The 22,464-nt window shown below is 44.4% G+C and overlaps 1 protein-coding gene across 5 annotated transcripts in view; it reads left to right on the top strand.

The window, feature by feature from the left end:
- The window catches only part of WDFY4 (WDFY family member 4), a 297,793-nt gene that overhangs the window by 40,664 nt on the left and 234,665 nt on the right, over nt 1-22,464 (top strand). For all 5 annotated transcript variants that reach the window (XM_021672243.2, XM_021672242.2, XM_021672241.2 and 2 more), the window contains 6 exons: nt 1,163-1,352; nt 3,121-3,278; nt 5,123-5,575; nt 7,947-8,051; nt 9,573-9,763; nt 16,651-17,231. In XM_021672243.2, the coding sequence (XP_021527918.2) occupies nt 1,163-1,352; nt 3,121-3,278; nt 5,123-5,575; nt 7,947-8,051; nt 9,573-9,763; nt 16,651-17,231 (1,678 nt within the window). The remainder of the gene's footprint in view (nt 1-1,162; nt 1,353-3,120; nt 3,279-5,122; nt 5,576-7,946; nt 8,052-9,572; nt 9,764-16,650; nt 17,232-22,464) is intronic.

Raw genomic sequence — 22,464 nt, 5'->3', positions numbered from 1 at the left:
GAAGAAGGAGGGAAAGAGGATCTCACTGCCCACATACTGCCAATCAGACACTGTGCTGTGCCCATTTGTACATATGTGTATAAACAAGCATTTGTGCTTGTTTCTTTGAGATAGCTCTTAATGCCATTTTGCAATGGGGAAAATAGAGATTAAGAGTAGTAGAATAAATTTTCAAGGCTATTCATCTAGTGAAGAAGAGAATGAAATTTCAAACTTAAAGATGCTTGATTCCAGCACCCTCATTTCTATCTTAGGAACCATGTATAGGGGTTAAGGCCAAAGACTCTGGAGCCACACAGCCAGGAATGGACTCTGGCTCTGTCCTCATAGTTGAGTGAACTTGAGCTCAGGCACTTAACCATCAGGGTGCCTCAGTTCTCTCATCTGTAAAATGGGGATAATAATACTGCTGATCTTATTGGATTGTTGTAATTCTTTGCGGCTCTTCTGAGTCCTCGCAGCTGAGAGGCTGAGTTTGCGTTATCTCATAGGTGCTTTTCCTGATCCACTGGATTGGCTTCCCCAGCACTCAGAAGAGGTTTTTCTTGATGAGAGATTTCTAAAAACAGTGATCCATCCAAATGCAAATCTGAGGGCCTCTTTCTTCAGACTCAAATCTTCCCCTGGCTCTGGCACCACTCTGATGGGGTAGCCATTAAGCCCCATGGCTGGGCCTTCTAAAAATAAGCCACACCTCTTTTTCTCTCCCTTGGCCACACTTCAGTGTTCCAATCCCCTGGCCTCTTCGGTATCCAAAGCACCCCATCTTTTCACCCAGCCTCCCACGCGTTCATACATCCTTCCCTGCACTTTTCATCAAGCTAATTTCTTCTCAGCTCCAGCATTGCCTCCTTAAGGTCTGAGATAAGCTCAGGTCTTACATTTTACGTCTCATTATTTAATGGACCTGGACTCTCCCTCCTGCTGAGAATTAGGGACAGAGGGCTGAGTGGCTGCCTTCATCTCCTGTGTCACCTGCTGTGTGGCTGTCAGGATGGCACTTTCTTTGGGGCAGTCTTCTTGATCCAAGAGCCAGCAGAACATGTTTTGGATTAATTCCCATTCATGTCCTGACACGTTGTTTGAAGTAGAGGAGGGAGGTGGATCATGACAGGGAAGCTCTTGCTTCCAAGCTCAGCATGTCTGTGCTTCCCTCCTGCAGCCACAGATTGTGTCAGGCTCTCCCTCCAGAACCTCTCCAGGCTCACAGACACACTCCCCGCCCCTGAGGTGAGCGAGGCTGTAAGCCTGATCCTGGGATTTGTGAAGGATTCCTACCCCATCTCCTCAGCTCTGTTCCTGGAGTTTGAGAATTCAGAGGGCTATCCTCTGCTGCTCAAGGTGTTACTTCGGTAAGTGGTTGGCTGTGTTTGGTGGGGGGAGAACACAGGACCACCAAAGCCTTGGTCCTCAGAATCATTGGGGTGCTTTGGAGAAAAATAGATATAGCTCCATAGAGCATGGTCAGATAGACCTCTTATTGCAAAAGTGATTCGTTGTGCAGAGAGGCATGGGGACCCCTTCCTTAGAGAATCAGTCTTTTTACGAAGTTTACTTGTAGGCACCTGTCACCTGCATGCCTGTTGCCCTGATTTTCACCAATCAGAACCCAAACAGAAGCCCTGACTGTTGGAGGGCTTCTGGCCCTGCTGTCAGCTGCCTTGCCTGTGTGCTTGGAGGGCTGGAAAGGTCTGGAAATGAACCACCTTCAGGAGCAGCTGTCCACCAATGACTGAAGGAGCTGATGGGTGCACACCCAGCACAGCTGCCCTTGGGTGGGCTCGCTCTGCGTGACCTCCAGAGCTCCCCAGAAGGATTAGCTCGGGTAGCCCCATGAGGTGCTTGCTTGCTAATGCTCTCAGACTGGTTTCCTTCCCTTCCCTGTCTCACACGGCCTCTCCCCTACTAGTGTTTTCTGGGATCAGCTCCCTAGTGAACTACCTCTTTCTGAAATCCTTGAAACATGGGAAACCCAAGGTCAGACACTGTTCAGCAGGGGCTGGGCTGGCTCCTCCTTACTTTCCACTCTGCCTTGCCCTATCATCTTCAGGTGGGGCCCAGGGATTAGAGAGAGCAAGGGATGGAAATCAGAGAAATGCTGTGATGGCCCAAACTCTTCTGCTGCTCTTGGGGAAGCTGCTTCAGGGCAAAGCCACCTGGGCTTTGCTCATCGAGTATATGACACCCTTCTTCTCTGAGGAGCTACTACCGCACTTCACACCCTTCCCTACAGAGCCAGGCCTTGAGCCTACATGTGGTGACTTGGATGAGGGAGCTGAAGTCCCTTCGTCCACCAAGAGTCCAAAAGGATGTGATTAAATGGCAATACCCTTGCACCTTCCTCCAAAGCGACGCTAAGTGCAAATGCCCCGCTGGGCATCCCAGGTTTTGCATTAGTCTGGGCTGTGACCAGCTGACTATCACCCCCACAGAGGTCTATGTCATAGCATTTCCTGAACAATTTTTTGGTTCATTGGGTGTTGAGTTTTCCCCAGACTTCTTGTGGAAGGCAGAGGAGGGAACAGGAGCCTGGTCCAGGGAGTGCCAAGGAGGTCCCATGTGGGCTCATTGGCTTTCCTTTCTGCCTTAACTGAAGTCACGCCGCAAGCACTTTTCCTCTGGAAATGGCAGGGCTGGAATAAGACTTGAGAGGCCTTCTCCACAAGAGGAGCGGGACAGCCACCTGCTCATAATTAAAATACAAAAGCCACACTCAACCTTTAAGTAAGCACAAGGAAGTCTGACTATTTTCCACGCTCTTTGGTTGCAATGTTGAACTATTATATTGCATTCTCATTTGGGAGGTGCCCTAATCTGCTGATGCCCCAAGCACATGTCTTTTGGGGGTCCAGCCATGGAAAGTGACTTTCCTGTGAGCAGACACTAGCTTTTCACAGGTTCTGAATGCACTTGTTTGGATCTAAGACTGATGTCTGCAGAGTGGTGTTTATCCAGGGTGCTCCCTTGCCTCTGGTTTGCCTCTGGTTTGCCTCAGGTGCAGACTGCGGGGTCTTCCTCAGCCTGCAGATTTGCCTTGCCTCTGTCTCCCCAAGAGTACAATGCACACATGTGGCTGCTCCATCCAGGAAGTACAGTTTGCTGACCTCGTCTGACCCCCAGGTACGACGGGCTGACCCAGAGCGAAGTGGACCCGCACCTGGAGGAGCTCCTTGGGCTGGTGGTGTGGCTGACGACCTGTGGGAGGTCAGAGCTGAAGGTGTTTGACAGTGTCACTTACCCTCAGCTTGAAGGCTTCAAGTTCCATCACGAGGCATCTGGTGGGTCCTTTTTGTGTCTGGGTGACTGGAAGAGTCAGTGCTGAGTCCTGACAAGGATACAGAGGGTCTTCTCCTAATTTTTTGTATACCTTTCAATGGTGCAGTAGACTCTGATTATGCCACAGTCTTTGGGGAGGTTATGAAGGTCTCCCATGAGACTTGGCGGAAACACTGCTTAATAAAGACAAAGACTTTCTCAAATAATGGAGGCAGCCTCTAGTTCTCTTCTTCGCCTCTGGTGTGATTTACTCTATAACATTTGCTTATATAATGGGGGCTGATGGCCCTAGAACAGCCATCCAGGCTCAGAGTCAGTGACTTCTCAGTACTTTGAGACATTGACTGATGAACTCAATTAGCAGGCATGGATACTTTCTGTGTGGCAGGCACTCTGCCCCATGCTGGCTGCCAGTGTGAACAGGCCAGGTGTCTACTCCTTAAAATTCCTCATTGGCTTTCCTTCCTAGAGACTGTCACACATCCCTGACCCCAGTCTGCTGGAGAATTGGCTAAGAAATGCCAACGACCCAAGGCACAGCCATGACCTGAGGTGGCTCAGTCAGGAAACACCAAACAGAGGGCCTGCTGGAGGGAGTTTTTTTTTTTTTTTTGAGACAGAGTTTCGCTCGTTACCCAGGCTGGAGTGCAATGGCGCGATCTCGGCTCACCGCAACCTCCGCCTCCTGGGTTCAGGCAATTCTCCTGCCTCAGCCTCCTGAGTAGCTGGGATTACAGGCATGCGCCACCATGCCCAGCTAATTTTTTGTATTTTTAGTAGAGACGGGGTTTCACCATGTTGACCAGGATGGTCTCGATCTCTTGACCTCGTGATCCACCCGCCTCGGCCTCCCAAAGTGCTGGGATTACAGGCGTGAGCCACTGCGCCCAGCGGGAGGGAGTTTTTAAGGCTAAGTGTGGGTTGTCTAGGTTGAAATGAAGGGAGAAAGTTTAAAGGCAGAAATGACAGTCTGCGGAATAAATGGTGGCCTGTATGGATGGCTGGGTGAGTCTGGGAAGTTAGAGCTGCTGCGGAACAGACGCAGGGAGGCTGCAATGCTGCAGGGCTCAGGTTAAGAAGAGCCATTGGATAGGATGCAGCAATGCACAGGGGCGCAGACATAGTTTAGGCAGTGCCTGGATCAGAAAGGGGTTTCATAAACATCTCTGGTGTCTGAGGCAAAGAGCGCTGGAGGCAGGGAGCTTTCTGACAAAGTGTCTCCTGGGGGAGAGAGAATAAGGCTTAACCTTCAAGCTGGAGGAAAAGGTGGAAGTGGGTCAGGAAAGCGTATTTATTTATCAGTTTGTCTAGAAATGAAACTGACTCTGCCAGTAATCTCCAACATCATTTAATTTTAATCCATTGAAACCAATCCTCCTAGCCCAATGCTGTGCAATGGAAATAAAATGCAAGGCATGTTCTATTATTTTAAATGTAATTTTAACTTTAAATAACAAGAAATAAGTTAAATTATTTTTGATAATATATTTTATTTAACTCAATATATCCCAAATATTACCATCTCAATGTATGGTCAATACAAATGGTTGTCAATAAGGTATTTTGCGTTATTTCCTTTGTGTTATCTTTGAAATCTAATGTGTACTTGACCTTCGCGGCACATGTCAGTTCAGAGTGGCCACAGTTTGAGTGCATCTTGGACTATGCCACACCAGCCTTCGTCACACCCCAGGTGCCTGGCTTTTCTGTACTTCTGATAGACATATGCCCACAGGAGTTAGGACACAGAAACTTCAAATGGCATGTCCTCTTAGTAATGAAACATCTATTTGTAGAAACAGGCAGAAGAAATGACTTGCAAGGTCATTCTTGTTTTTCTCCTCAGGGGTGACTGTTAAGAATCTTCAGGCCTTCCAGGTCCTGCAGAATGTTTTCCACAAAACCAGTGACTCTGTCCTCTGCACACAAGTCTTGTCGGCCATCAGGACCATGTGGACCTGGAATGCTCGAAACTTCTTCCTGCTGGAGTGGACCCTGCAGCCCATCTCACAGTTTGTAGAGATCATGCCCCTGAAGCCGGCCCCTGTGCAGGCATACTTCTTCCAGCTGCTGGAGGCCCTGGTGTTCGAGCTGCACTATGTGCCCCATGAGATCCTGCGAAAGGTGCAGCATCTGATCAAGGAGAGCCCTGGGCCATCCTGCACCCTCATGGCCCTGCAGAGCATCCTCAGCATCGCCGGTGGAGACCTGCTCTTCACTGACATCTTCCGGGACTCAGGGCTCCTGGGCCTGCTGCTGGCACAGCTTCGGAAGCAAGCCAAGATCATGAGGAAGTCAGGTGCTGCTGGGCGCATCAGGAGGGATGGGCAGGGGTCACTGTCAGCCAGGCCTGGTCTTTGGGCCAACCTGGCTGCCCATCAGTGTAATAGAAAGTGAGCATGCCCATGTCACTGAGAACTGTGTTCTTGGGGCATATAGTTTCACAGAAAACAAGCAGCCTCCCAGTCTTCCCCATGAAGAAGTGAAAGGGATGGGTGAACTTGGGGCTAACTCGGGCCTTGTGAATTCCCAGGTTTTAGATATCTCTTGACCTAGACATTGTGTGGGTGTGCAGACAGGGAGACTGCAGGAGTCTGACAGGTCCTCAGGAATGGGAGCTTGGAGAGGCCCAGGGTTTGGGGGCCCTTCTGGGATCTTCTGGGACACAGCTGCCTAGCTCACGCTGCTCACTTTGCACTGTTGGCTCAGTGGTCTCCCACTGGAAGAGAGCTCCCTGGGGTCTTGCTGGCCCAGCATGTCCCTCCAAGTCTTGGTGCCCGCTGGGCTGTACACCTGTGGCTCCTTGGCAATACCCCCTTTCCCCTAACTTGGCCCCTACACCCTGGAGTCTCAACCTTAACAGTCTCTGCTGCTCCCCTAGGGCTTTAGGGTCTCACGAGGGTACATGGTGGCTCAGGGGTTGGGTTCTTGCCCTGCCTCACCATGCCCCCCACCACATATCCTGCTGTAGTCACTCTACATGGTGGTCTTTAACTCCCATCTCCACTGACTTTCCAATAGGAAGCAAAGTTTGGAAGCTCCTTCCCCAGCTCCTCTGGTCTTTCCCTCAATCTGTCTACACCTGCTGGTCTGGGAAATCATCCTAGAGGAGGGACACCGGGACACAAGAATCTGGACGATTACCTCTCCCCACCTTCCCTCTTCTCATTCTCCTTCTCCCATTGCACTGGCTGGAAGGGTCAGGGAGCTCTCTAGCCTTTGGAATTCTGCTTCTGGAATTCTGCTTCAGACTTAAGCCAAGGTCACCAGTCTGTTTCCTGGGCCTCTCTGAGGGGAAGGAGCTAAGGGCTAGAATCCTAGCCATGCTGTTGACAAACTGAGTGATCCCGAGACAAGTGACTTAACCCCTATGGGCTGTGTCTTCTTCGGTAAAACAGAGTAACAATGTCAACATCATTAGAGTGTTGTGAGATTTAAATGAGGGAATCTCTGAGGAGGACCCAGTGCTGTACCTGGTACATAACAGGGGCTCAAGAAACATCAGTCACCTTGTCCCTATAGTTCCAGTGCTACTGTGATAGACTGAGACCGACACCCAGGGAAGAGCTCAGGCACCTTATGGAGGCCAGGACAGACCCAGCCCCTCCCTGGGAGTGTTTGCAAATAGGATCAGGACTGCGGAGGATGAGCCCAAGGGATGGTTTGTGTGTCTGAGCCTCTGGGCCTAGCCCTGGATAATATTTTATGAGCTACTTTCTACGGCTTAGTAACTTCTGGCCTTAAGTCCCATCATGAATGAAGTTAATGTAGTGCTTCCTCCGCTTTCCTTGGGGTTTAAATAAGAAGTCTTTGCACAGTCTCTCTGTCTAGTGGTTCTGTGTTATCTTAGCTGGTATTGCTTTTCAGCAGCCTAACACTGAATTTGCTTTTAAATCCAATTCCAAACTCATGACCATTCCTAGGAGAATTTGAACTCTTTTGTGAGCTTACATATCTAGTCTTACTTTGTACTTTCTATTGTTAAATGTATTTTGTTGTTTCTTAGGTACTCTGTCTCCTGGTTTATAAACTCTATTTTCATTTATTCATTCATTCATTCATTCCCCAAATAAGTATTGAGCTTCCAATATGTGTCAGGCACTTTTCTGACATGGGGATTCAAGGTGAATATAGAGATTTGGTTTTGCCCTCGTGGGTCTACTGGGATCACCTATTTACTCCAGATTCTCTTGAGCTTCCCCATGGCTCAGGCATGAGCAGGCAGTCATCCCTCCCAATGATGAATGGCAAACTGTAAAAGTGGTCAAAGGAAAATTAAGAAGGCAGGGCTCTGTGTATCATCTGGGGCAATGTTTCTCAAAGAGCAGTCCCTGGACCAGCCCCATCAGCATCACTTGAAATTTGTCAGAAACACAAATTATAGAACCCTGTCCAAGAACTACTAAATCAGAAATTCTGGGGATGGAACCCAGCATGGGCCTCTGGGTTTTAAAAAAATAAGCTCTACAGGGAATGCTGATGTGCTCAAGATAGAGAACTCCTGATGTGGGGGGTAATTGCCTTCTATCTTACTAATTGGGATACACACTCCCTTATGATGAAAGCATTATATTCACATCTCCTTACGAGGATAGAAAGCTGGAGTCGGAGATTTGGGGTCATACGACATGTAGTTCAATTTTTTTGTTGTTGTTTCTTCAACGTGGCAGGAAACAGAGTGTCCACTCCTGGTGTTCAGGATCCGGAAAGAGAACTCACCTGTGTGATGCTGAGGACTGTACTCACACTTCTGAAAGGCTCAGTGAGAAATGCAGGTAAGGATGGTACCAACTTCACCTCATCACTGCTTTATGTCAGTGTTCACAGGTTATATTCAAGGAATAACCAATACACAGCGTTAACTGTGGCTAATGTCCATCTGCTGGCTGATGTTCAGTGATCATCAGTAAATCCATAGATACTGTACCTCTGTAGACACCTTTTACTTCTAAGGTTGCTAAATAAAGTTGATGACAAAAAGACTACGTTAAATCTAGCAATATCTAAATTAAATTAAATTATCTTATCTAAATAAGAGCCTACTCTCCTCTTTTCAAGTGAAATTTATTAGTGTCCTGCTGCACTGACTACAGATGCTTTTTTATTTTTTAGATCCAAAGAGTAAAATACAGACAAAGAAAGCTATCATTTTAAAGAAATGCAATTTGTTATGCTCCCAGGCATGATGGACTTAGCAATTTAATCCATTCAAATTTTCTTTTATATATATAGGTGTGTGTGTGTGTTTATATATGTACATATACATATATATATATTTATGTATAATATGACACAGACACACCAACGATGTCATATCAGTGGTTTTGGGTTTGGTGATTTAAGCGTCTTTAGCTTTAGCCTCATAGACTAATTATACCAAATGTAAAAAAAATATTATTTCATTATGGCAGAGAGTCTTTAACATTTAGTCTGTGAAAGGTTCCCCAGAGGTGCTGGTTAAATGCATATTCCTAGGCTCACATCCAGACCTTTAATTAATGGTCATTAGAGGTGGAGCTCAGGAATCTACTTTTAAACAGGCTTTCAAGGCAATTTCCATGCTGGGGGTACTTAGCCTACAGTTGGACAAATCCTGTCTGCTCAGATCCCCCTTAAGCCATTTGAAGGATCCAGTGGCCTCCTAGTTTTTATTCCACATGGATTACTCCAATATCAATCCTGGGGAAAAATGCTTGGAATTACTTTTAAACAAAAATGTACTGCCAGTCAAATTTCTTTAATTTTCTCCCCCAAGGAACTATCTAGAAATTAAATATGCTCTTAGCTTAAATTGTGGCTTGCTTTCTATATGAATTTTGGCAGAGAGAAGACAGAAAATTGTCATTGGCCTTGGGGAAGAAATTATGGGGAGGAGAGGTAGATCCAGTTAAAGTTTTTATTACTTAGGTTTCTATTTTTTTTCTTTTCTTATCCCAAGAATTCATGACACTGTTATTAACTTTAGTCACCATGCTGCACAATAGACCTCTTAAACTTATTTCTCCCATCTTGAACTTACCTCCTATGGGGAGTTATTAGTCATTTTTTTTTCCAAACTTAGATTCTCGTTGCAGAAGAAAGCAGTTTTTTTTTTTTAAAAAAAGGTCAGATCCACAGTTTCTTTTTCTGCTTCTCACTTTAACAGTGGGTATAGAGTACCAAAAACATGTACCAGTGAACAAAACAGAAACATGAAAAAGTAGCAAAATTAACTTTGAAAATTGTAAGAGAAAGCTTTCCTTTTGATTGAAACTGAAGTGGCAAGGCCCCCCCGACCCTGTCTGTCTGGTCCTTAGTTGTCCTGAAAGACCATGGCATGGTGCCCTTCATCAAGATCTTCCTGGATGACGAGTGCTACCGGGAGGCCTCGCTCAGCATCTTGGAGCAGCTCTCAGCCATCAACGCTGAGGAGTACATGAGCATCATCGTGGGCGCTCTGTGCTCGTCCACTCAGGGGGAGCTGCAACTGAAACTGGATCTCCTGAAGGTGATTTCAAGTCCTCCTTTGAGATTGGCTTTCCTATGAATATGCACCAAGTGATCCACATTTACTCATGCATTCATATTCACGTAATTCAGTTGGCCACTGTATGTGGTAGGCAGTACCCTGTATTAGGTAGTGTCAGGTGCTACAACAAATAAATCCACATCTTCAGTAGCCTGGCACATTAGAAATTTCTTTCCAACATATAGTCCAATCAATGATTGGTGACCACCATTCAGGAACTGCAGTCACCTGGGCACCTAACTTGGGCAGCAGACAAGGGAAGAGAGACCGTGGGGAAATGCACAAGGCATTTTCATTCAGGCCTAGAACTGGCATGCGTTATTTTCTGTACAATTTTCTTTAGGAAGAACTTTGGGAGGACTCACCTGGATGCAAGGGATGCTAGGAAATGTATTTCCTGGCTAGGCGGCTGCTTCCCATGACACTGTAAACTGTGGAAGTGCAGCTCAAATCTGCAATGGCCAAGTAGCTGCCTTGTTGATTTGATCAGCATTTATTGAGCATCTACCCATTACCAGGGCTGATGAAGAGTACCTGGGACTTATAGTCAAATGTGATACAGCCCTTGCCATCTGGGAGCTCAGAGCCTGATGCTAATAAGTAAGCAATAGTTACACTGCAGTGTGGTAGATGCATTGATTAGACACTGAGTGCAGGTTGCTATGGGAACACAGAAGTAGGAGAGACCAATGCTGCCTTACCTGGTTGAGGAAGACCCACTGGGGAGAGAGCCAGTGAGCCGTGAAAAAGAAGCAAAAGCCAGTCAGAGGTGTGGAAACACTGGGCACAAAAGGACAAGCAAGGCCGGGTTATCATGTTTGGGCCACGGAGATAAGTGTATGTTTTTGTAATATTGTTAACATTCATCAAGTTATCTTAAAATAGTTAAATACATATAACAAATATTCTTGCCATCTCTTCTGCCTTACAACTTTCAGTTTTGTGGATGTTCCTTTTTTTACATTGCTTTTGTGGGTTAATGACTTTTAAAAAGGATCACCTGAGTGATCCTCCCACCTCAGCCTCCCAAGTAGCTAGAACTACAGGCATGTTCCACCATGCTTGGCGAATTTTTGTATTCTTTGTACAGAGGGGATTTTGTTATGTTGTCTGCTCTGGTCTTCAACTTCTGTCCTCAAGCAGTCCTCCTACCTCAGCCTCCCAAAGCGGTAGGATCACAGATGTGGACCACTGCGCCGGCCAATGTGCTCATGTTTCATTAACATGATATACTTGACTGTTGGTGAATTTAAAAAGATGTGAAGTTGCTCTGATTTCCAAAATTAGGTCAATCATCAATCTAACTTACTTAGTTATGCCCATGTATACGTAAGAACTTTTTAACTTTTAGCGAATGGTGTTTGGTTCATCATACTTACTTTATTTCTCTGCACATTTGATGTGAGACATTGATGTGAGCTGTTCCAGTTATTATGTGGCCTAAGTCAGCAATGATTGGTGTGGCCAAAGCATCATGTGGCCCATTCAAAAGTGGTGTCATGACCATAATTATCATGTTTCACAGATGACAAGAACCCAGTCAGTGATTTAATTAGAGGGCCATAGGATCAGTGAAAGTGATTTGTATGAAAAAAAAAAAAAAAGGAAAGTTAAATATCTTTTAAAAGACACTTGAATCCCATGATTATTTGAGGTAAGGGGACTGAGAGGGATGGGCAAAGCGAAGAGTAGGGTAAAGGAGAGATATATCAAAAATAAATAAAATACTGGAGCTAGGAATGACCTCAGATTCATGTGGTACAATGTCCTAATGTTACAGGCAGAGAGACTTCCAGAGAGCTTCATTGGCTAAGTTAGTATTGTACAGCTGCTAAATGGTGAAGCTGAGTTTGAATCTAAGGCGGGCAACTGAAAACTGAGAGAACTTTTCACTTCACTGCACTGTTTGGTGCATTTTCCTTCATATATCCATGATCAGCTTGACTGGCACGTTCTGATAGGATAGGAACAGGGAAGGCGCGTCCTAACCAGTCAGGTCTGTGGGTGAATAATTGTTTCTGACAGTGCCATATCGAAAGCCAAACAGATCCACAGACAGGAAAGTTTTGCTTTTGCTTTGCTTGGAGAGTAAAAGTATTTTTGTGTTCAATGTAGAAAAGAGTGCTCTGTTTTGCTCATAGAAAGTTCCTTTTGTTTACTCTGTGGCCCAGAGGCATCGTATTGGAATGTCAACTCTTGGGCAATAGGACTAAATTTCTAGAATTAATAATGTAAAGTCATTATGGTGTTTTACAGATTCAATATCATTTCAGAATCACAGTTATCAAGAGAGCACATAAGGGAAGAATACTGGTGAGCTTATTTAACAAAGTCATAGCCTGTACTCAGTGTGCTGTCTTCTCCCTGGGTACCAAGTCACTGCTGGGCAGTTGGAGGCCCCAGGAACTGGCATTGTTCTCCAAGGGCCAGGGCTGTTACATGGCTGCTCCAGGGGGCAGCTGAGAGGAATGGTGCCTCTTCCAGACTTGCCCACCACTGAGTCACATGAGCAAGCGGTGAAGGTTTGCTGGAATCAGACGTGAGATCTACATTTGTTTCTAAATTATCATGGGAACCCCCTGGAACTTTGGAACAAAGATGTTAAGTGAACTGTTTCTGACTGAATCTCTCTCTTTAGAAGGTGAGGGCCAACTCTGCCCGTAGGGCCTGTTTCTACAAAGCGTGTCTGAGTGGGATGAGAGGGTGCCCCCTCTGATAAAGATTTCCCGTCTCTGAAGTGTTTTCACAGCATGGCATCACTCTGTATCCCTTCCCTGTGGCCTATCTGCCAGCCACTCTGGAGAAGCAACTTAGGGCAATTATTTCAAACACCAGTGGCACCTCCATACCAACACTGAAGCACATGTGACTTCACCACCTAATTCTGGCAAATGATAACTGAGTTAAAGAATAATGTAAGCAAATGAATTTCCTCTCCTTGGCCAGTGGGACTGTGATTGGGTTATGCACAAATTCAGATTGATTTGCTAATATACATTTAGCTGTTCAACTCTGAGCTTAATTGTATTACCTCACCAGTCTTCCAGCATGACACATGGAAAATTATGAGGAATAACAAATAATAGAATGTGAAATAAATCCTGTTAGCCCTAACGTAGTTAGCGCTTTGCAGCAGACATCCATTTTATAGATTCAAGTTGGAGGAATACTAACTCAGAGACGATGACACGGTAACTGAGTTAGGATGAGAAAATGTGCTTAACGCTGACCTTTCTTGAAATGTGTCAACCCCAGCCTGATTACTTTGACTTCAGCTGATTAAATTTACTCCCTTCCACAGACTGGAAACCCTGTGTGATGCATTATCATGCAAAGTTGAGTGACAGTAATGGAGACCCTCCTCCTAGACTCCCCGTTCCTGACAAATCGTTTCCCGAAGTAGCGAAGTATTTATTTTCCTTTATGATAGAAATGTTTCTCTTTAGTTGCTATGAAATTAAGCCTTTGTAATTGGATTTTGGACTCTTTACTTTATGACTCTGCAAATATGAAATTAACCCCATCCCAAGAAATAATAGAGGAGTCTAGGTTCTAATGAGATTACCCCCAGTTTAGATAATGACTCTGAATTTAATAAATCAAACAAAGCAACAATTAAGGACAGTCATTCCTTCCTCCTCTCCCTCCCAGCAGGAGGAAAAGAAAATAACCATCTAGGAATTACAGGTGACAAACCTGCTGAGAGACACAGATCATAATGAGGGCGATTATCGGGTTGCTTTGCTTTTTAAAGTATCTGCTTCAACGTTCTCTGAATGATGGAGTCCTTTTGAGCAATATTTGGCATCAAATTGGACAATTGAATTGGGAGGGGCTTCCTTGAGAGAAGAGAGGTTTATAGTGATCATCCAGCACTCAGGCGATTGTCTGTAATTTGATTAGTTTTGTTTTTTAATCATTCTCTTTTCCTGGTATTTGTTTTTTCACGTGTTATGTGACAAACAGAAGCGCTTATTCATTCCATTTGCCTTAAACAAAGCTCCTGGAGGTCTTGGAGGCATTGAAAGCACTCACATAAATTTAGCCTGTTTAACACCGTAGAGCTTAAGATTTCCTGATGTCTTTGTGACTGATGGACTTTTCATGGCATGTGTCACGTGACCAGGCATGAGGTCAGGTTCAGACGTGTGCTGTACCTCATCGTAGTGAACAGCTTTTGGTATGGATTATCAGTTAGAAGGCAGGGACAGAAACCACCACACACACGTCAAGGTTGGAGTGAGTTTTCAGCTCAGACATAGAAATAACATTTTATTGGGAGTGAGTTGCTCACACAAGGCAGGCACAGATGCAGCATAGCTGCCTTAGCGTTTCCTGGCCCCAGGGTCTCCTGGGTGGGGCAGGGACAGGCAGCTGCCGTGACTCTGTCTACACAGGGAAAGGCCTTGCCCAACCTAAGCCATGAGCTTCCACATACACACACTGAGTACCACCATCCTAGAGGAACCAACTCTAACAATCTGCATGCTTCACTTTGAGGGCGTGTACAAACGTTCAACTTCCCTGGGTTTTCAGCCAAATTCAGAAAGAATTAGGCCACATCCTCAGTTGGGAGGAGAAAGCAGTATCATTGCCCTTGTCTTTCAGGCAGCCTGGGAAGTCCATTTCCCTTAAGTCTCTCCCACAATTCAGACTTGACCGCCCCCTTTAGTGAGTGGCTCTGATGCTGAGTTTCTTTCAAAGAGTAAAACGGCAATTCAGTTCCCCCTAGTGTCTCTCTGAGATGTGGTGGGGTATCATTGATCTAACCACTGTAAGTAGCGCATTTTCTTTTTCTCTAACTGGGAAAAGATCAATTGAGCTATATTGGTAAGGATGAATCTTTCTACCTTGCTTTGTTATTTGTCCGTTTTGAATATAATTATGGACTTTGGCCTTTCATAGATTCTCCTAGTAACTGCAATCTGTTTTGGTTTTTAAATTTCTGGAAATGTTGTAGGTGGGACCCTGGAAGCCCTTTACACAGATCCTTGGCTGCCTTTTATCTTCATATTTGAAAGAATCTTTGCCTGTGTTCACCAAGAGAGTCCAGTCTCCTCTCGTGTTCTCTGACTCGAAACATGAGACTCACTCGGGTTTCCTGTAGTGGAATCTAACATTAGAGAACAAAATCTGAGTGGTCGAAACACACATTCTATTGTTTCAAGTAAGCACCACTGTTAGGTTATGGTGCCAGCATTTAAGAGATGGAGCCGGATGCTCGGGAGGCTGAGGCAGGAGAATTGCTTGAATTAGGGAGGCAGAGGTTGCACTGAGCCGTGATTCATGCCATTGCACTCCAGCCTGGGCAACAGAACAAGACTCTGTCTCAAAAAAAAAAAGAGAGAGAGAGAGATGGAGCTGGAGCTGGAAAATTACCTTTCTCTCCCAAAGTGCATGACTTCATGTTAAATAGTGACCTGTAACTTTACTGTTTCTATTTACTAAAAATAATTTAAACATCCAGTCCCTTCCTTCCTGTTTTTCTGAGCTACCAGTTTTCTCTTTTACACTAACTTCCATGTGTCATACTACAGATTGTTGCCTAAACCATGCATTTAAGTCACAGCATCATCCCTCCCCCAAATAGGGAGTTTCTCTTTTATTTTTTCTCTTTGAACCTTGTCTCTGGCCTCCTGAAACTGACTCCAAACTGTGCCTGCTCAGGCAATCCCATTCCCTGTCTCACTAGAGCATTAACTATCTGAAAAGATAAAACAATTCACATCTCTCTCCGCAATCTACTAATGAACCCACAAGGTTGGCCACTATCTAGGAAGCACACATCAAATGACTAAGTTTTAGATGGGGTCCAACGCAATTTATCTGGTCAATAAATAAGTACCAAAAATTACAGGTTTTTAATACATATTTAAAATCGTCCATGTGTTTTTCACATTTAGATGAAGCACAGAATGAGAACCACTTAAATGTAGCCTCCCTGCCCTCTTCCTCCCTCCTTCCTTCCAATAGCATGTATTGGTTACCTGGAGTATACCATGCACTGGACTCAAGTAAGTAAGTGCCCAAGAAAAGTTTGATTTTAGAAGGAAATGAAAGTTTTGTGGGCCAGTAAAACTCTCAGCGATCTGGAGGGTGGTGGATTCCGCGGTGCGTGCTATCATCAGTGGCCTAACTGCTTTCTACACACCTGGCCTATACTATGTGTTATACCTATGCATTTCATTCCATTGCAGGTGTCTCTTCTCTGCCTGACACATTCTTTTCATACCACATTTTAAGTTGATTCATTTTACTGTTTCCCCTCATTTAATATAACAGATAAAGCTGTGCTTGCACACAGAAGGAGATAAGGAGTAATGAGCTGCTTCTATAAGGTTTTCAATGTGTGTCTCCCGTACAGTGTAAGAGAATGTTCATCCCACTCATTTAGCAAATTGTCACTAAGTGTGTGCAGTGTTCCACAGTAGTAAGGAAGCTAGATATGGTTCCCTTCTCATGGAGCTTCAGTCTGGTGGAGAGCTGAGACGATTTTCAAGTCGCTGCAGTAGAGTATGATGAGAGTTTTGATCAGGGAATGGGAGGGGGATGGGTGAGCACTCAACCTGGGCTGAAGATGAGGTACAGGACAGAAGACGCTTTCTGAAAAGAGATGCGTTCAAGTCAAAATACAGGACAGTTAAATCAACCCTATAGATTAGTTTAGTAGCTACACAGGAAAAACCTAAATGGAGAGAGGAACAATATGGACATCTCAGCGTTTCAGAATCATCATTCCTGTAGCTTGCTGGCCTGAAGGTGTTGAGGAGGGAAAAGGGAGTGGGCAGCTCTGGCAGGAATATGTGTGAGCTCAGGGTTAATCTGCCTCCTAGAGTGCACTCATTTCGATTTGCTTGGTGTTTCAGTCTCTGCTCCGGATCCTGGAGACCCCCAAGGGCCGTGCTGCCTTCAGAGTCTCCAGCGGGTTCAATGGGCTCCTGTCCCTGCTCTCTGACCTGGAAGGCTCCCTCCAGGAGCCCCCGCTGCCAGCATGGGGAGCAGTGTCCCCCCGACAGACCCTGGAGCTGGTGTTGTACACTCTCTGTGCTGTGTCTGCAGCGCTGCACGGGGATCCTGTCAACAGCGACTTCTTCAGGAGGAACGGGCTCTTTGAGAAGCTGGCCGAGGACCTCTGCCTGCTGGGCTGTTTTGGAACCCTGGAGGACGAGGGCACCTCACTGTGCTCCTGGGCAGACAGGAAGGCCAGGCCATTTGTGGATTTGCTGGGCACTGCCTTTTCCTCCAGCAGCTCACTCCCACCTCGGATACAGAGCTGCCTCCAGATCCTCGGCTTTCTGGACAGCATAGCCAGCGGCACCCTCCACCTGCGCGGGGACCTGAAGGCATCCCTGAGGGCGAAGCAGGGGCCGGTTGTGGATGCTCAGAAGGGAGAAGCTGGCAGTGACCCCCAAGGCAACTTCAAGCAGTGGCCAGACCTGGAGGAGAGGTAGCTTCTGCCAGCGTGTCGTCAGTGCGTCTCTGTCTCCCATTCTCACGCTAACACCTCACACATGTGTAGTTGGTGGGAAGGCTCAGATACAGAATGGGTGTGCAGAAATGTCACATGATCTCCACATCTTCAAAGCGAGTTACTTCTGACTCCACACTCTTCTATCTTGGGAACTGACAGAAAATTCAATCTGAGTCAGTCCTGGGTTGGAGGATGCTGTTGAGTCATATGAGAACCAGGGAGGCCTATGGGATGCCTGGGAACCGAGGGCAGGACCCTGCTGATACACTCATCTTCTCTTGTGGGAGCTTTACTGTCCCAGGGATCCTGGTGCCTGGGCTGGCATCCTTGGATATGTCAGGCAGCCTTGGCCTTATGAGATTTTATCTCCTCCCCAGGGTGCTGCCAGGGGTGGGGTGAGATCCTTTGATCTGCAGGACACAAACCACTGTTTACCCCCAGTTATGGAACTCTTTCTGTTCCTCCTGGCTGCTTCTACACCCCTAACAAAGACAATTGCTCTCCTTACTTCCTCAAACCAAACACCTCAATGGGTTCCGACTTCAGTAAACAACTTTTTACTCTCACGTCTATAACAGAGAATTCCACTAAAGCAAGAGAGCACAAAGAACCATCCCTACCCCACCCCTCTTGGAGTAGGAGGGAAAATGAAAGAACACAACAGCAACAGTTGGTGTGTTTTTCCATTCCTCTAAAGTAGAAATGACAGAACACCCATTAATACTGCAGTAATTATCCTTTCGAAAGACACTGCGTTTTTATCCAGAGTGCCCCATTTGCTAGGCATCAGTGTTGGGGATGGTACAGAGAGGGATGCATGTTAAATCTCCACACACTGAGATAATTATGATTTTTTTTTTGTTAATTTGGCTAATTAATTGGTTTGCTAACCTTGGAATGCTAGGAATGCTAATCTTGCATTCCTGCACAAACCAACTCATTCATAATCTATGTACTGCTGAACTTGATGCACTAATCTTTGAAAAGGATTTTTGCACTGATATTCAGGAGTTTAGCTTTTCATACTCCTTTCTTGGAGACTTTTCTTGTCAAATTTATGCTAGCATCATAGCATGGATTGGACAGTGCTTCTCTTCTGTGCTAAAGAAGAGTTTACGTAAAGATTATTTTCGTTCCCTAGCTAATGTGATAGAACTTGCCACTAAATCCTTGTGGGCCTGGTGTTTCCTTGTGAGAAAATTTATTCTCATGAGAATGCACTTCTGTTTGTTCCTGAATTACACTTGGTTTGTTATTTTGCAAGCTGATTTTCCCATTTCATCGAAGTTTCCATTTGCGGGCATCTGGCTGCTCACGATGGCTCCCCGACGCTCTTCTGAGCATCTCTTGTGTGTTCCGTGTCTCATTTCTAATACTATTTATCTGTGTCTTCCTTGCTTGCTCTGCTTCAGCATGATTCACAGATGTTTACTTTTCAGTGTGTCTACGAACCACCTTTTGACTTTTCCTGTTTCTCCTATATACATATATATATATATATATTTTTTTTTTTTTTGAGACGGAGTTTCGCCTTTTTACCCAGGCTGGAGTGCAATGGCGCGATCTCCGCTCACCGTAACCTCCGCCTCCTGGGAGCAATTCTCCTGCCTCAGCCTCCTGAGTAGCTGGGATCACAGGCACGCGCCACCATGCCCAGCTAATTTTTTGTATTTTTAGTAGAGACGGGGTTTCACTATACATATATATTTTTTATTATCATTTTCTTCTACCTTTGGGCTTATTCTGGTGTTCTTTTTCTTAACTTGGATGTCTGTTTCCATCTTCTTTTTACATATAAATTTATCTGTAATTCGTAAGTTTTATTTTCAATGTCATTTAGTATGAAATATTTTTCTAATTTCCCTTACGATTTATAGTTGACTCTTAAGTGTTTGAATTTTGAATTTCTATTGTTACAGTGTTTCTGGTCATCTTCGCTATTTGCTTCTCACTCTCTCAAGGTGAGAGAAGGTGGACCATCTGGGTTCTCATCCTTTGAAATTAGTTGAGGTTGACTTCATGGCCCTCAATTTCATAAATATTCCACATGTACTTGGAAATAATGCATGCTCTCAGAGTGTTAGGTTTGATGTTCTATTTATGTCTTGTGGATCGAATTTGTCAATTGTTTCATTCAAATATCCTTTATCATTAATTTTTAAAGCTTGTTCAAAATATCAGGTTTTTTTTTTTCTTCTGTTTGTTTCGTTTTTATAAACAGCCTTTATTGGGCTCATGGGTCCTGAGGGCCTCTGTGGATTTGTCAGCTCTCTTCTCCATGTTCTTCTCCGCTTGTTTCTGCAACCTCATGAACTGTTTCTTCTTCTGGTAGTGGGTCTCGGCCTTCTTCCTCTTCTCCTCCAGGGTGGCTGTCACTGCCTGGTACTTCCAGTCAGCCTCGTGAGCTGAGGCGCCCCAGGTAGGCAAACTCTCTCATGGGCTTCAGATGCACAGTCTTGCGGGCAGCAGGAACCCCCATCTGGTTTTCCTGTCATGGGCAGTGGAATTTCATCGACCACCTCTGGGTCCAGGGCAGCCTGGCCTCACTGGGTCTTGTGGGCAGTGGCCCTGCACTGTCCACTAGAAGATGCTGCGGGGTGCTGGGAAATAATAGGGGTCTCAGCAGGGTTGGTGTTCATCTGCCTGTGGAAGAAGGCTGGGTACGTCAACTTGTTTCTGTAAAAATGAGAAATGTTGACGCCCTCGCAGGGCACCACCACCTTCCATCCCAGCAGTATCTGCTTAGCCACATCGGCTGCCAGGTGCCCCAGGAGGTGACCTCAGCCTCCAGCACCAGGATGTGCCCCTCCGCCACCTGCGGTAGTGACCTGGGAAATGGAATATCAGCTATTGAGAACGAAGCATTCAAAATCTCTCATGGTAAAGTGGATATGTCAGTTTCTGTTGAATTTTGCTTTACGTATATTTGAGGCTATAAGAATCATCCATATTTAGAATTTTTACATTCTTATGGAGTCCAAATTTTTATCATTATATGGTGACCTTTTCATCTCTAGTAGTACATTTCACCTTAATAATAATAGGACTGCATCAGCTATCTTTTGGTTAGGTTGCCACTGGGATTTTTCTTCATCCTTTGGTTTTAAACTTTCTGTGTACTATCCTTACATTTTTAGGTGTCTTTCTTGTAAACAATAAGGATCTTTTTTTGTTGGTTTTACTTTGTTTTTAAATCTAGTGTGGTATTATTTGTCATTTAACTGGAGAATGTCATTTGTTTACATTTTCATAATTATTAATATATTTGGGATGATTTCTGCTTGGTTTTTACATTTGTTTCGCTGTTAAAAAACATTTTGGTCTTATTTTTGAATTGTTTGATTTTTAAAAAATGTGTTTCCTACCTACTAGTATAAAATTTAAACTCTCTATGATTCGTTTGATAGTAGTTACCATAGAGTGATTTAACAGGCATACTAACGTTTATAGTTAAGTATCTTTATCCTCCTTCCAATTAAGACACCAAGACCTTAAAACTCTTTAATATTTTTGCACTTTTCTAAATTATACATTACAGTTAGCTAATATTTTAAATTTATCTCCTGTTAGTAAATCCGCCAGATAAGACAGTTGTTGTTGTTTTATGAAATATTCTTTGGATTTATCTACACACTTTCAATGTCTGTGCTCACCGTTCCTTCTTGCATCTCTGGTTGCTTTTAAGATGTTCACCATTCTTGTTCTTTTGCTTTACTGCCATATATCTCAATGTAGATTGTTTTAAACATTCATTTTTCTTCATAGTCTTTGGGATTCCTGAATCCTAACTGATGCCTTTTATAAAATATGGATTTTTAACTTATGATCTCTTTTCCATCCCTTTTCCTATTATGTCTTTTTGGAACGAACACCATTAGATGTATGCTTTACTCTTTCATTCTGTCCTCCGCGTCTCTTAATCTTCTTTTTAACATTTTTCATCTCTTTGCCTCTCTGTGCTGTTCCATGCAGTTACTTTTGATCTTTCTTAAAGCCATTGAATCTCCTACTAGTTGTGTCTAATCTGATATATAATCTAGCCATTTAGGTTTTGTTTTTAAAATTTCAGTGACAGTATTTTATATTTCTCGGTATACTATTTGGTTCTTTTTCTATTCAACTTGATTTAATAGCCCTTTTCCTTGTTCATATCTGTCTATCATTTTTATTTCTTCAAACATATGAATCATAATTGTTTCTTCTTGTGTTTTTTGAGAGGCTGTTATTTCTGTGACAATCACGAAAGGTTTCTTGTGTGATGTCTGATATTTGACTGTGAATCTTGCTCCAAAATTTTCCTTTTCTTGGGTTCCATGCAAACCATCCTCATTCCGGCCATCCTGCCTTTCCTTAAATATGGAAATGCCTCCATAGGGTCTTAGCTGCCCTTTCCAAGCCAGACCTTGGTCAGATTGCCGGGTCTTGATTTTCTTGCTTGTCTAGGGAAGAATTCCTTCTCTAGATTCCCTGTTCTCTATATTTCAGGGGCAATCCCTGAGGAGGCCTTTTCTCTGGGCACCCTGATAACATACAGGTTAACTTAGGATCTTGGTATGAAAACGTGTTCAACTTATTCTACCAGCTCTCAGGGGCAGGGGAGTATTTGTCAGTACCAAAAGACATTTAGTAAGTTTTATCAGGTAAAGAAAAGCAATAGTAATTAGTTCAATATCTCTGGGGACTGAGCACTAAACATCTATTTGTTTTTATTTCCCTCTCAAATTTTGGAATTTTATTAATAAGGAAACAAAAGCTGAGAAAGGATAGCAAATATGGCCAAAGGTCACACATTTAGTAAGTAATAAAGCCAGAATTTGAACCCAGGGCTACCTCCAAAGCCTGCATGCATTTGTCTGTATATGCATGTATGTGCACACACATGTGTGTTCTTCCTGTTTTTTTTCCTGATACTCCCACAATAATAGTGATAGTTTTCCAAATGTCAGACCTGACAGCCTGCAGTTTGAAGATCGGGTTCTAACCTACATCAGTTCTGATATTTTAGAGGTGAGGCCTGTGTCAACTGTCATCCTGGTTTTGTAATGAGTAATTTTTACATTTATAAGAGCCATGTTTCATAAATGGAGCATTTTTTCTCACTAAAAAAGATACATGGCCCTTGACCTTCCTTAATGGTTAGAGAATAGGAAGTGAAACTCCACTCTCACAGGGAGTCTGTGGGGTAAAGGGCACCGCAGTGGGCTGGGAA

This window comes from Aotus nancymaae, unplaced genomic scaffold, assembly GCF_030222135.1.
Source record: "Aotus nancymaae isolate 86718 unplaced genomic scaffold, 86718_ANA_hifiasm-v0.15.2.pri h1tg000099l, whole genome shotgun sequence".
Lineage (NCBI taxonomy): Eukaryota > Metazoa > Chordata > Mammalia > Primates > Aotidae > Aotus > Aotus nancymaae.
This window is presented reverse-complemented; position numbering and strand designations above follow the sequence as displayed.